At 46.8% G+C, this 15,657-nt stretch overlaps 1 protein-coding gene across 1 annotated transcript in view; it reads left to right on the top strand.

The window, feature by feature from the left end:
- Positions 1–2,382: 2,382 nt before the first annotated feature.
- Positions 2,383–15,657, top strand: part of LOC134797624 (centrosomal protein of 170 kDa protein B-like) — a 55,490-nt gene continuing 42,215 nt past the window's right edge. The window contains exon 1 of the mRNA XM_063769951.1: positions 2,383–2,527. Within this exon, the coding sequence (XP_063626021.1) occupies positions 2,512–2,527 (16 nt within the window). The 5' untranslated portion in view covers positions 2,383–2,511. The remainder of the gene's footprint in view (positions 2,528–15,657) is intronic.

Here is a 15,657-nt window from a genome sequence, read left to right as displayed (position 1 = left end):
ACGGTCCACTTGAGATAGCAAAGGTGGGTCGCGGTGTCTCACTCGCACATGTTGCCAATGTTAAAAATATACCATTGTGGTAGTATTTCTATCAATATACTACTAAAATGAAATACCTTCTTATATTATTTAAGTGCTATTTAGAGTAAGGTTCTGATATCTTTTAAGAAATTTGTAAATAATTATGATGTCAATATTATTAACTGATTTAACCAAGCATGTGCACAACAAAAAAAAAACATTAATTTTGATATGGTAGACATTGTAGTAACTTTGAATATTAATTGGTATCCCTAACGTGTGATGACATGTTATCAAAACACGTGAATGAAAAATTTCTTAAAAATGGTGAATAAATGTTGCGTTAAAGGTTGTAGGAGTGAAAGAATTTCTAATTGTGGAATAGTGTTTCACAAGGAAGCCACAATTATTACATTTTGCGATAAAAATACAAGTCAACATTGTCAAACTCATTAGGGTGACCATGATGTCGGCACGATGAGAATCAGTGTTACACAATTCTTATTACGTACTTAAAAGTAAGTTTATATGAATAGGTATGTTTTTATTTCGGCATGTTTAAATTGGTGAAATGAGAGCTAATACAGGATAAATAATTGCCAAAATTGAAATCCAAAGTCCTTAAACATTACAGACACATTTATACATTGTTATAATAATAAAAAACACATTGATAATAAAAGAAAAATAGAACTTTATGGTAATTTACTGACTTTTGGGACGTTACCAGAAACGTTACTGGGAATTTACCCTCTTTGGAAAATTTACTGGGAACGGCACATCACTAGTTTCTTTACATTTCACGACTCTTCTCTTTTCGCGCAGATGGCCTACCACCGTGAACACCGAGGTTCGCAAATTGCGGGCATCTTTCTCTTTTACTCCTATAAAGGAGTAACTACAGAGACAGAGAAAGATGCTCGTCAAACGATGCAAACTTCGGTGTCTATGCTCCAGTGACAAGCGTCGTCCTAGATAAAAACTATAGCAAACGGGCGTAGCGGTCCCACGCGACCCTGTGGCAGTGGCGGATTTGCCCTAAGGCCGAGTAGGCCCGGGCCTAGGGTGGCCAGATATTTTAAGCGGCAGTCTATATGATGGGTGCTGAGAAAGGGGCGGCTAGTGCTTGCTATGAAGGGCCTGGGACCTAACGCGGCAAAGACTGTAAAAAGCTCTCAGGACAGTGGGGGTGTCCTGAGAGCCTACCCCGAGCCGCTTTCGACGTGTTGCCTCTTTGTAGCGCTTTCGTACGTAAGTGTGACCGAGGGGCGACACGTCGAACGCGGTTTGCGGTAGACCCTCTGGTTCTGTAGGATCGACCATGTTCGTGGTCTAGCATCTACGCCTATTAATAACAGTTTTTAGAACAACTAAATTAAGTACCTAAGGTTGTGTGAAGCGTTGTACAGAAGAGAAAAAAAAACTGTATCCATCCCTTTTTAGGCCATAATACTAGTACAGCGAAAAGACAGTATGATTTTTTATAACTAATATAACTGGATGGTGTTTAGCAAAAATGAGTCATCCCACATCCATTTTGCAATAAAATGTCAACTATAAGCGTCAATTTTTTGAGTTGACATCTTATTGAAAAATTAATGTGGGTTGACACATTATTGCTTAACAGCATCCAACTATGCACGAATAAGAAAAGATCCTGGCCAAACTATATATTCAATGTTATCCTAATATCCCACATACATATGACTTATGGTCACCCTAATTAGAAAGAGATGCAACGGCCCACCTTGACTTCTCATGTGGACACACTTTTTGGCTAATGTACACTATCCGGTTTACTCTCTAGGTCCGTGTTTTAAACACGTCATCTTTTCTTATGTTGGCTAACCTGATTTAGTTTGTGATTTCTATACATGAATGTAGGATATAACGTGGTAGGGGTAACTGACAGAAAGGGATAGTCTTATGTAGCTTTTAGTAGGAGTAGCAGCGAAAGAGCTATTATTGTTTGTCCTTGTCACAGTCTTACATTTTATTTGTTCCCCACCTTTTTTTTAGTGGATAATGGTGGGCAACAAATGAATTCGACCCATCACAGTGTCGCATTTGCGTATGTTTTGTCCCTCACGGAGGCACGCGTATACCACTTCTATACGATCCTACCTTCTATGTTTCTATAGCAATTTCAGTGCTTATGTAAAAATTGTACAAAATGAAGTCTTTTTCACTTTTGTTATTTTTGAATAATAAATTTTATATGATCAAAAAATTATTTATCATAATCGATAGAATCTGACGGGATAATTCTCAAAAAAGCTTTTTTTATTTCGAATGGAACTAAACTTAGTCTACCGAAACGTATCCATGGTCTAGGCATGAACAATAAAAATAATAGACAATATTTTGCTGTCAAAAATTAACCAATGAGAATCCTATAAGTTTTGAAGGAAGAGTTTGATTGCTGTCATGCGTCGTCATAGAAACGCTTTATTATTTTATTAACTTTTCTTTTTTTTGGTCGGGAACGACATGGAGACTAATGAAGGTGAGTGTTTTGAAAAATATTTTCTTTATTGGTGGATTTTGTTGCTTATTAGTGAGTTTTTGAAGTTGACCGTTAATGTATAAATGATATTTCAAAGAACAGGTTCACCTGACGACTAAATTTCGTTAACGTCAGGTAGGAACATTAGGAATTAAGTATTAGCAATTATGATTATTTTATTTTTTTGCCAGCATTTAATTCATAGCTATCATAATAATTTAGCTCGTGAATTAGCAGCACGGATCTGGATTTTATATACAACCCTCCCAATTTTTAAATCGCAATGCATAACAAGGAAAAAGAGGCAGCTATTTTACATTATTACATTGATTACATTGATTATATTTTACGGTTATGTGCAAAATTGCCCAATATACTTAACCCTTATAAGTTGTTTCCTTCTCTTGGATTTTCCTTATCTTAAGTCCTATTGATTACCTAGTGATAGATCTGCTTGGTTACGTATATTTTTATTTATGCCATGGCTACGACACACCTAAGCTCTACCAACTTATACTGAGAAAGCTCAAACTTTTCTGGTGACAAATATTAATTTATTAAGCATAGTAGGTAGGTGTCCAAGGACACCAATCAAAACATTGCATAACTCTGTTATTGTTTGAGACAAGGTTCGAGATGCTTGACATTGCGCCTACTCAAAGTTAGGCGTCTGTCCCTCGAATGTACTTACCTCGCGATTTTCCATGGCCATACCTCTTCTACCAGGCTATAATTTATACTATGTCATTGCAATCACATGTACCTAGGTACAATAATGGCAACTAGACATACCAATCAAGATACCTATTCCTAAAGCAGAAGTGAGCAAATACGGCGCAAGGCAATGCTTTAGTAGTTTCTATGGGCAGTAAATATGCATTGGCGCGCAATAGGCAACATTACGTCATTCACGCGAAGGCGGCACGCTCGTTGATTTAAGGACTAAATTAAATTGTACAGAAGAAAAACTTAGGTCGTTTCGTGTGCGAGGATCTTAGTAAACAATGGCGTTTTAGTCCTTAATTGCTTTTATCTGTTCTGCCGGCCACTCAGACTGCTTTGGAGCTTTGGCATTATGTTAGCGGATGTTCATAACATAACACTTACTGATAACTTGCTACAGGCGAAACCAAAACAAATCGGACCCCCAATTACACTAAAGGTTCGAGTTGGAATTGGAACCCGACCGCAGACGACGTGTCGCCGCTTCGTGGCGTCATGTCGCTATGTTTCGATTTCAAACCCAATTGCAGACGGCAGCGCCACGCCATATCCAGATGGTTCCGACTGTTCCGAATGAGAGAAGCACAGCGCTACACCACTGATCTGCGGTCGGGCGACAATGTCGTCTGCCGGTCGCCGACGCGTCGCTAACTACTTACGAAAGTTACGAATGGTATTTCAAAGAACCGCACCATGTAGTGCCGCAGCATCACGTAGTCTGCGGTTGGGTTCCAACTTGTACCTCTAGGTTTACTAGTCTCGGAGTAAAGTTCTTCTAGCTTCGTAAAGCTTCCTATCTATTCAGATGTCTGTTCATGTTGACCCTCGATTGTTTTGTCTTAATCTCTTAGGTTTCTTGACGTAACTACTCTAATACTATAACGTGTGAGGTAATGGCGACTCTAAGGCTGCGTTTTTACCAGAGCAGCTCTAGTGGTAACAGCTCAGCGGAGTGAGGTTTTTGTACAGTCAACGGTAAAAATATGGGTGTACAAATCATTTCAAAAATATGTCCCATAACGCTTATGTCAGTGAAGTACATAGCCAGGTTTTTATATGTACTTACGGACTATAAAGTTTGTCATCTCGGCCGACTGTCGTATCAATCTTATTCGAAGCTGCGATCATGCGTCTTCTGGTCACGATTGTTTGTTTTCCCTGACACGCTTTGAGCTTAATGTTTGCCTAGGTTGTCGTCAACTGACTAACCTGGCAGACTTTATCATTTATCACCGTTATGATATGATATACTAGATATCGGCAATCTCTTTTAATATTGCAATGGAAACTTATTTAAGAAAATTACTAGGGAGATTTCCAAATTACCAGATTTTACAGTAATATTACATTATTGTTATAACTTATTTAATACGTATTCAATTAATCAGTTGACTTAAGCAAGATAAATAATTCTTAGATATTTCCCTCGATACAGTCGTGAAAACTAACTTGAAGTAAAATAATGGTTAATACGCTTACGACTAATGGGTACCTATGCTTTACATTCCCATGCGCATTCAAATACGGTGCGGTAAAAAAACATTTTTTAATTTTTTAATATTAATTCACCCAAATTCGACCCAAACTCGATAGGCGAAAACTGCCACAAACATCCTGAAAGTCACCTTAGACGGTGCCAGTGTTGAGGACAATGCTTCCGGCGTTATCCGGATGAACGCACGCTGCTTGAGTTTACCTAAAGCTGTGCATGAATGAACATACTGGATTATATTTTCCACTTATACCTATTTCTAACAACCAACTTAATAAATATATGTTCTGTGTTTGTCTAAGTTCTAAATACGATAGGTACTTATATGATATGATATTAAATTTTGGGTTAAGTACATTAACACTTTGTCAAAGTGACTGACAGTAAAATTATATGAAATCCTATTCCTTTATCGTTTTATGACCAAGCGGTCCACATTCTCCACAACTGAATTTGGTTGACATTAACCTACATCTAGTTTAGTAGTACTTCCTTCATGATTTCTCTTTATAGAAGATGTGTTTCCAGAGTAAAATTCAAAGTAGCCGACAAAGTAAACAAACAGAGAAATTTAGATGTTATCCACCAAATGGTTGTAAGGTTGTAACTTGTAGTCATTTCACTGCGAGATTTCGTCTTAAATGGCTTTTGGTCGCCAGTATAATGCATATTGCACATTCCCATTTGTCAATTAAACATTACTTGCAGCTTTCTATCGCAATTAGCATATTTGAACATTATTTGGACTTTTTACCTCTTAGATTGAAATCGATTGAGAACACTTCGCTTTTCAAACTTTCTTTTTAAGTAAAACATATTTATCATTGTATCTGGCACAATTTTGCTTTAATAAAGTGTAATCAGATATCGTTTTGTGGGTGTTCATTAGATACAATCGCTACCAGCGCGTCGGTATACAAAGCTCTGTCTGTCGCTCACGACAGAGATACTAATGACCCGCGAACAACGTTAGTAATCAGCACTTTTGGCCAGTCATTGTCGGCTTCGGACTTCGGAAACAAGTTTTATACAACTGTTAATCTTAGGTTCATTAGGTACCTACATCAAAACCCCTTAACATCTTTTCACTTTCTTCTATGCATTCTAAAGGCTTGCGCAAACCGGCGGAGCGCAGCGCAGATCACTTTAAAATTATCAATGTATTTTCTTCCCTATTTCAATTACCTTCAGGTATAAATTTAAATGCTTTGAGACCGACCTCGGAGCATCACGGAGGATTGTTACTCCGCGGCATCGAGGAGCACGTTAGAGGATACCGCGGCGGTAGGCGCCGGCATGCCGCGGCATCCCCCGGCATGCGCCGAGGCCTCCGGAGTGCGCCGGAGTAGCGCCGCGCCGGGACGACGGGGGAGAACTCGTGCACACTAGTCACTAATCCCTTGTGATAGAGTACACGCGGCGGCATCCCCCGGCCGCATGTCGCGGCATCCCCCGGCCTGCGCCGAAGTGCTCCCTGGTGCGCCGGCCGCCAGCGCTCGGGCTGGCGGGCGCTCGCGGTATGTATGTCGGGGGATTTTACCTCGCCGGTGTGCGCTGCGCGGCGTAAATCCTCCTCGGTGATCTGCGCTGCGCTCCGCCGGTTTGCGCTGGCCTTTAAGGAGCCCTTGGTCCGCTTGAGAAACTAATTTCAAAGATTGGTATAGCTTTGGCAATTTTGATAAAATTAACTGCCCTGCCGACTAGCCTAATATTTCAGACCTTATTGAGGCTTTCTTTTAAATTAAAATTTGCAATCATTAAACTCCTCTTCAAAGAAAGTTGTTAAAAAAATTACAGTTGGTTTTCATTATACACTTAATTACACATTGTATAAACTTACAAAATACCATAATCCCAAATCCATTAAGAATTAATACTAATTAAACAAATTGTTAGTGCATTATCATAAATCTATTTAGTTTTATTTTTTAAAACATCTATCATCAAGTTAATAGCAGAATTTTAAGTCTGACCAGCATCTTTGATGGAGTTATCGACAAATTTGTGTTTGACTAATATTTTATGTAATTTGCTTCGTCACGGCCCCCCATAATGTTCCGGTAACCTCTCTCCAATCTACATTGCAGCCTATTTGCTTCACTTAACTACGTAATTGCTTTAGAACGTCCGACACAAAACACTATCGCTACGTTAATATTCTTCGCGTCTAATCGTTAATCTGAATTTGTTTGGAAACTTATATTCGGTAATTTTATATTTTCGCCAGTCACGACGCGAATAGACGTTAACTTTCAATTTGAATTGTTTGATACGGTGCCGGAATTTAATATCATGTATATCAAAGCCTACTCTTACAATAAAGTCTATTGCGTCACGATAGCATTTAGATCCCCAGATAGTCAGATAAGGATCTGCCTTCTGCTCTGCTCTTTTACCGCATATGTATAATATAATTACTTGCTTCTGCGCGTTGAAGTACTGCGTGCGAAGTCGCGAGACTTCATCTGCGTTGAACCAGGCGTGCGAAACTCTTCCCTTCGGGCAAACTCGGCTCCGTTCGGCTCAGCATTGCTCCGAGCAATTATTAGGGTTGTCACAACTTGACGTCCCTTTGCGTGCACGACCACAGATAAGATCATGGCTTGAATTTTGACAACCCTAAATAGCCGAAAGGGATAGTGCCATATATTAGAAAGGGACAGCATGATTCGACCCTGAAGCGCTGTCAAACTTCGGTTTTGTAGGAATTTTCCTTTCTGTACGGTATATGTAGTACTACTATTATGTATTCTGTGGTTGAACTACACTCGCGTGCAAAAATATTGCATCACTTTGCATTTTTTCGTCCGCACCCAATATCTTTGTAATTCTATACCCGATTCTGAAAATTTTGGTATCAACTGAAAGCTTACAATCTAACGCATTAGAAAAATGGTAAATTCATTGAAATTTCGAATCTGAAGACTTAAAAAAAATCAGAAAACTGAAAGTAGTCGCATAATGCTCCAAATATAAATCAGGAAAGTTGAGAATAAAAGTATTTTTTTAATACAATATAAATTATTATTATTAAATTAATACTAGGTATTGCCACCCATAGCCCTCCTTCCACAAATCAAGCGGTTTTTCATAGACCTAATTTACTTTTTAATGTGTTGATGAGGAATAGCGTCCCACTCCTCCAGCAAGGCGGCCTTCAGCTCCTCAACATTGACCAGGGCAGGATTCCGCTTCCGAACCCTCCTTTTCAGGTAGTTCCATACGTGTTCAATGGGGTTAAGGTCCGGGCTCATCGCTGGCCAGTCCATGGTGTCGATGCCCACTTCGAGATGATAGGCTGCGGTGGCCCTAGCAGTGTGACACGGGGCATTATCCTGCATTAGGATCAACCCCTCATCAAAAATACCGGCATAAGGAACAACATGTTCCTCCAGGATATCAGTGACGTACTTGGCAGCGGTCAATCCACCGTCACGGCCCTCGCCAGTCACGAAAACCAGCTCTGTGCTCGCTGTCCGCCCGTCGTAGAAAATGCCGCCCCAGAACATGACGGGTCCACCGCCATAGGCGACCCTTTCGGAGAAGAAACATGGAGCGAACCATTCTTCTGGCCTTCTGAAGACTCTTCCTCTTCGGTCACATCCATTCAAGCACATTCTGCACTCGTTCAAGAAGAGAACTGGGGTTCATTGCTCAATGGTTCAGTCGTTACGATTTTCAGCAAACTCTCTTTAGGCTGCACGGTGTCGCGCCAGCAATCTGAGCGCCGCTGCGGGCCTCCTGGGTGTCAAGTTCCCTTTCTTAAGTCTTCTTCTTATTGTCCAGTTACTGGCAGCCACTCCGCGTACCTCACGCAGACGCTGCTGGATGGCAATGCTTGTCTGGTGTCGATCTCGGAGAGATATTGTGACAAAGAAGCGGTCCTCCCTCTCTGATGTACACTTTCTGCGGCCGCTTCTTGGTCTTGAAGTAAAGGATCCAGTCCCCTGAAACCTCTGGTAAACTCTTCAAACTGTAGATTGGCTTAAATACAGCTCGGCAGCTACTGAACGTTGGCTACGCCCTGTTTGCAGGGGCTGGACGATTTGGCGGACTTCAGCTTCAGTGGTTTCCATTTTTCCAGGTCTTCTTCACGGAAAAATATGCGGAGATATGTAACGATCAACTTCTGATAAGTGACTGATAACAACTGATGTGTTGTCATTCGGCACCCTTTTGAAGGGGTGCGAGTGGCCTCTTCCGCCTTCCGGCTGCGGAGGCTGTATCCGGTCGCGCCCCACCTTGTGGGGCGGTCGATCGCACGTCTTTTTGGGGACGGCTGTGTGTCCAGTGTGGGCCAGCTTTTTCGCCGCCGGCCGTTATCCAACCCCGCGACCCCTAGCCTGGTGATACCGTTTGAGCGGGGCCAGGTTTCGGGGCCGCAGAGAAGGCGACCGACAGCTTAGGCTGGCATGTGCGTCGTGCCTATGTAGGCGGCATCCGGTGTGGTGTGTGCGTGTCTTCTTCTTCGTCTTCTTCTTCTGTGGTGTGTAGGAGGGCTCGGGGGAGATGCCGAGCCCCGTATTGGTCCGGCGGGCGCGTGTAGTGAGGCGCAATCCCGCGCAGGTGATCGTAGCTGGAGTTGTCCGCGCGGTCATACATGACCCGCGCGAGACGCTCGATGAAGTCTTCTAGGCTGCTCCACTTCAGATGCTCGGCGATGGCTGCGTTGCTGACGTACCGCGTTGCTGCGACGATGTTCCGTAGTGAGAGGGTCTCCTGACGTCTCATGTTCGTCTTGATGGACCTGCAACAGAAAGCATACCAGGCTGGTGAAGCGTAAGTTAGCCGCGATCGGACGTAAGCTTTGTACAGACCGAGTTTGGTCCGTACAGGGAGCTTGCTGCGGAAAACCGGGCAGAGGTTCATACGAGCGGTTTTCGCTCGTATGATCGTCTCTGCGACGTGTTTCCGCATGTTGAGCTTCCTATCTATGGTCACCCCCAGGTATTTCACTGTTGGTGACCATGTGAGCTGCTGGCCTAGAATTGAGGGGGGTGGGGGCAGGACGATGGCTGCCCCTGTGATGAGCGCTTGCGTCTTGCCCACATTGACTGATAGCCTCCATTTGGAGAGCCAGTCAGGAAGGGCGTCAAGCGTCGGCTGGATCTTGGAGACTGCGTGCAGCATCTGGAAAGAGGAAGCAAAATAAGCGGCGTCATCTGCGAATAGGGCTAGTTGCGCTTGTCCTACGACTGGAATGTCGTCGGTGTAGCGCACGTAGCATGCGGGCGACAGGCAGCTTCCCTGGGGGACGCCTGCCTGTATCGGGCGTTCCTGAGACAGTGCGCCTTCCACTTGAACGTGGAAGCGTCGGTCTGCCAGGAATGAAGCGATGACTCTCACGATGCGGCGGGGGGCTGTGGACAGAGAAAGTTTATATATTAGACCTTCGTGCCAAACTCGATCGAACGCTTTCTCCATGTCTAGGAGGACAGCGACCGTGTACTCCTTTTTGTTGAGCGCCATGCCCATGTGGTGTAGGACACGGGTGAGCTGCAACGTGGTGGAGTGTTGAGACCTGAAACCAAATTGCTCCGGCCTGGGTGTCAGGTGTGGCGAGAGGTGCCGGAGCAGCAACCTCTCGAACACCTTTGATAGGTTGCATAGCAACGTGATGGGCCGGTAGTTCTCCGGCTTTCTTCTGTCCTTCCCGGGCTTGGGAAGGACTATGACCCGGCCGGTCTTCCAGATGGTGGGGAAGTGCCCCGACCGCAAGATCCCGTTGAACAGGCGCGCCACTGCCGCTAATGAGTTTAGCGGCAGTTGGCGGAGCGCCATGTTTGGGATCTCGTCGGGGCCCGGCGCCTTCTTCGGATTGCAGTGACGTCTGATTGTCGCCTGGACCTGTGAAGGAGAAAAATATAGTGGATCATCTTGGGTCTCTACGGGCACGCTGAGGTAGTCTCGAACGTGCCGCACGATGTCCGCTGTGTGTTGCGGGTCGGTGTCGGGGAATGGCCTGAATTGCTGCTCAAGGCTGCGAGCGAGTATTTCCGCCCTGTCCTTGGCCGCGTACTTCAGTTCCCCGTCGGTGTCGTCTTCTAGGGGCCGTATCGGCTCGGGTGTCGCGCTGAGTTGTCGGCATAACCTGTGGATGGAAGGAACGTGATCAGTTAGGCTCTCGATGTGCGATTCCCAGCTTGCAGCTCTGTGCTCGCTGAGTTTTACCCTTAACAGTCGCTCGAGACTATTGAGCTCAGTCTTGACCGACTGAGCCCTAGTCCTTTGCCACTGTTTCCTATACCAGCGCTTTTTCTCCAAAAGCGCTTGAAGTGGCCTCGGGAGCGGCTTACGCCGGTCCGAGGGCGGGATGATGTGGGTGGCCTCGTCGAGGGCCGCCTTGATGTCCCCGGTGATTGTGGCTGCTGCTGCGTCGACCTCTTCTGCGGTCGATATGGGACCTGTACGGGGAGATTTTACCATGGCTTCTGTGAAAGCCGTCCAGTCGTAGCGGCGTCCTGGTCCCCTGTTGAGTCTCGTTGTCGCCTCGTCTGCGATGGTCAGGAGCACTGGCCTGTGGTCGGAGGTGAGATCGTAGAATACCTCATGCCTCATGAGTGAGTCGACTCCGCGAGAAATCGCAAAGTCGATTGTGGTGCCGCGACAGAGCGCGTCGGCGTCGTGGTAGTGTGTGGGCTCGTATGGCCCGCCCGCTACCAGATCGAGGTCCTCCACGATCTGGTAGATGGTGTTTCCCGGCAGGGAATGTGCGGACGAGTTCCAAGCGGGGTGCTCGGCGTTGAAGTCCCCGGCCAGGATGGTCGGCACGGGGGAGTCCACCAGCAGCCGCTTGAGATCGTCGCGCATCTCTGCCGGCCGGCAGTATCCGCAGGGCCTGTAGATAGCAAACAAACGCAGGTTATGCCTTTGTAGTTTGATATCTATCCCCAGTGCGGATAGCGAGATTGGCTGCTCGATATCCACCGGTTGGTGGATGATTGTCCTCTTGACGATGATTGCGAGGCCACGGTATGGGTGCCCGTTTTCAGGGTTCGCCTGGTCGAGGCGGTACACGATGTAACCGCTGGCCGAGAGCGTCATAGACGCTTTTAGCCACGTCTCGCAGATCAGCATGATGTCGATGTCCTGGCTGTGGAGAAAAGTACGGAGATCATTAATTTTACCAGTTAATGACTGCGCGTTCCAATACACAATTCTTAGCTCTTTCTCTTTTAGGCCGTAAGAGATAGTGCAGCTGGCGAATAACTTGCGTTATTGTTGAGAGGGCGAGCTAAGCCTGATTTTGGTCAGGCTTAGACAGAGACTTAATCGCTAGTACAAACTCGTCTAGCGTTGGTCTCAGAGACACAGTCACCGCAGTTTGCACTGCGGCAACTATGTCCCTGTGCAGCGCTACGGTGTCGAGCGCTGGGGGCGCCGCCGGCGGCGTCGCTCGGGGCTGCGCTTGCGACATCCTCTGCGGTTTGTGTTGTGGCTGCGTCCGTCCTCGGTGTCCTGTTGTCCGCTGCCTCGGCTGGTTGGCGGGTGCCATGAGGGAACCTGTTGAGTAATCCTCCACCAGGTTTGGTGTGTCCGAAGCCCTAGTGTCGGGGCCTCGCTGCGGGCGGCGGGTCGGCGGTCGGCGTGTGTAGGAGCGGGTGCCCCCCCTCCAGTTGCGCAGCTCCTGCAAGTAAATTGCACACTGCTTGTGGTTGCCTGGGTGGTCCATCAGGCAGTTTGCGCACGTTGCTGGCTCGTCCCTGGGTCGCGTGCACTGGTGCGACAGGTGCGGCAGCGCGCACTTGACGCAGCGCACCGGTCGGTGACATCCCTGTGAGGAATGCCTAAATCCCTGGCACCGATAACATTGCGGTGGCCCGGGTTTACCTCGCCAAGGTTCGACACGAACCTTGGTGTTGATGTCCGCAATGCTGGTGAGGTCGAGAAAACCTGGGTTTTCTCGCTCCGTCCCGTTGAGTTGGACGAAGAAGATGGTGCCTCCTCGTCCTCTACCTGTGGAGATAAGTCGGGCGTGTGATACTGAATACCCCTCTCTGGCACAGGCGTCCTTCACGTCCTGCACCGACATAGATGACGGCAGGCCGCGGATAGCGGCCTTCATCGGCAGGGTCGACTTCTCCGGGTGCTTGACGAACTGGATCCGGGGGTCGAGTGCCTGCTCCTTGTCGAGGTAGGCGAATACCACACGGTATTCCTCTGCGGTCCTGGGGTAGAACCGTATCCCGGTCGGTTCGACGTTCTCGGTTTTGGCCTTAAAACCGAGACGCTCGTTGATGGCCGTCAGGTGGCGGGCCGAGTCTGGGAGGACCTCGACCAGAATCTGGGGCGGTTTGGCCCTTTTGGCCGGCGGCTGCGGCTGCTGCTTCTTCTTCTTGCTGGCTGCGGTATCTGTGGGCAGTGAAGAAGCTTTAGGTGGGGCTTTTGCTGTGGCCGCGTACGTGTCGGTGCTTGCTACCGGTGCAGGTAGCAACACCTTGCGTGGCGGGGCCTGGTGCGAGCCGCCGGCGGCGGGTGTGGATGGCACGGCTGTGTCCATCGGCTGCTGCTGCTGCGAGTCCTGTGGGCAGACGACGGGTTGATTGAGACCGCGCGACATAGGAGTGATGCGGTTACATTCCCGCTTCTCCTCCTGTGCCGGCGGGCTGTCCTCTTCCCGCCGTCTCTTCTGTTGGCGCGCCCCAGAGTGCGCCAACAGGGTTGAGAGTAGGGCCGCCTCGAGCGGCCCGAGGACGCAACTGTCTAGCGACCCCCGAGCTACTCTGTCGAGTTTCCCGAAAATCGCTATCCAGGCGCCCTCGGTCATCTCGAGGCCGGCCTGCGGCCGGCAAGGCGACTGGCGGCGGCGTTGCGGTGAGTTGGCCGGGGTGACAAGTCGAGACTTGTCAGCCGGCTGCGGCGTGACAGGTCGAGACTTGTCGGCCGGCTGGGGCGGCAGCGGGCTCTCGGCACGTGGTGAATGCCTAACACGTGGTGATAAATCAAGCGGCGATAAATCGCCACGTGATAAATCACCACGTGCTTGGTCCCCGTAGTCGGCTGACCGCTCCGGCTCTCCGGTCACGGGTGACTCAGAGTTTCGCTGGTCCTCAGCGTCTGAGCCCTCGTTAGAATCCTCCACGGAGCTTACAACGTCAAGGAACTCTTCCGAGCCGCGGCTTGACATTGTTGACCCCGTGAAGCTTCCAAACGCGGGTAGACGCTTTGGACCATCGTTGTCTGGTTCGCCCGCGAATCCGGCGAGCAGGAGCAGGTCAACGTCCGGGAGCTCCACCACATGCACCGGAGCCGGTGCTGCCGCTGTGACCTCCTCCTGAACGGCCTCCGTCGTCTTGGTAGGCGTCCTGTTGATGACCATGGCGATGGCGTGTGTGTGCGGCGTCGGCGTCGGTTGACCTGGAAAACGACAGATGTGAGTACAAGCTGGTATGGCTAGCGCCGGATGTGTCCGGGCTTTCGCCCCGTTTGCGGCTTGGGTTGTCACCGTAAGGTATCCGCCAAACAAACGGCCACTGCTAACGCTTGGGCTTGGGTTGTCACCGTTAGGTATCCGCCAGCAAACGATCACTGCGAAAGTGGTCTTTTCGACACTGGGGCACACTAACAACAATACTTAGCCTGCACAAACACTGGCGTTAACACACGTCAACTAGTGAGTTGGTTAGGGTGCGTAAGTCTCGAGAGCTAGCTCAAGCGCGTGCGGTCCCGTCAACGTCACAGTTGCGACTCGAGAGTCATGTTGATAACAACTCCTTCTCTACCCCCCGTTTTATAGGGGTCAAAGGTAGCGCAACTCGTGCGCGTGATAACGTGAAACCGCTCACAAATCGGGAAAAAGCTGATAATTTGAAAAATACTGGGCCGGTTTCCATGTTTTTTTACTTTTCATAAAGCTAAAACTTCAAGAAACATGATCACATTAAAATAATTCAGCGAAATTAACCAGTTTACAAATATATTGGGTGCAGTTGAAAAAATGCATAGTGATGCAATACTTTTGCACGCGAGTGTAGTGGTGTAAATGTATACCACTTCCTTAATAAATTTCACCCTCCTTATCACCCCCTTAAGCGATGGTTTCCGGGATAAAAACTATCCTATGCCCTTCCCCGAGACTCAAAGTATCTCCATGCGAAATGTCATTTAAATCGTTTCAGTTCTTCAAGCGTGAAAAGGTAACAGAAAGACAGTCAGACAGACAGTCTTTCGCATTTATAATATTACATATTACCTAGTATGGATTGTAAGTTTTACGATATACTCGAGGCGTGGCCATCAGATACATTGTCTTGATTTTCGTCTTCGTTTTAATTTTTTATGAAATCCTGGCAAAGTATATGGCCAGTTTAAAGTTTTAAAATAGATTACACGAGTCTGCGGGGAAATTTATTATTACTAAATAAGATAATCTGTGTAAGTATAGAGATCAATTGCACATTAGTCAAGTGAAAGCCAAATCGTGCTACCGATACCGTGAGCCATCCTAATCCGTCATGAAGACGATCATGGAAAAAATAATGACTCGATCGAAGATCAATAAGCAATTGCGGAATATTATGTTTGCCGGCCGTGGGACCATCCTCCTACTCGACACCACGTAAGCGTAAATATATACGATGTCGTTTATACGGTCAATGATTAGAATAAACAATTTATAATTAAGTTCTTGGTAAATATGAGCTAATGGAAATATCTTGTTTATAATTGGAGATATGATTTAGATACAGAAAATATCCAGGAATAGGAATCAGACATATATGTTAATTCATATAGTCAGATGATTTTACTCTAATACCTAGTCAACACAACGCAAGTACATAGTCAAGAACTCTTGCAGATTATTAAAACTACTATAGTGTGCCTCTTTACGCGATGTATAAACCCCCTTTACAAAAGTGCCAATGCCAACATGAAAACTTGCTAACAGTGCCAATATATATGAAACGTAGGTACA

This window comes from Cydia splendana, chromosome 15 (assembly GCF_910591565.1).
Source record: "Cydia splendana chromosome 15, ilCydSple1.2, whole genome shotgun sequence".
Lineage (NCBI taxonomy): Eukaryota > Metazoa > Arthropoda > Insecta > Lepidoptera > Tortricidae > Cydia > Cydia splendana.
The sequence above is the reverse complement of the archived record's forward strand: the minus strand, read 5'-3'. Positions and strand labels throughout refer to the sequence as shown.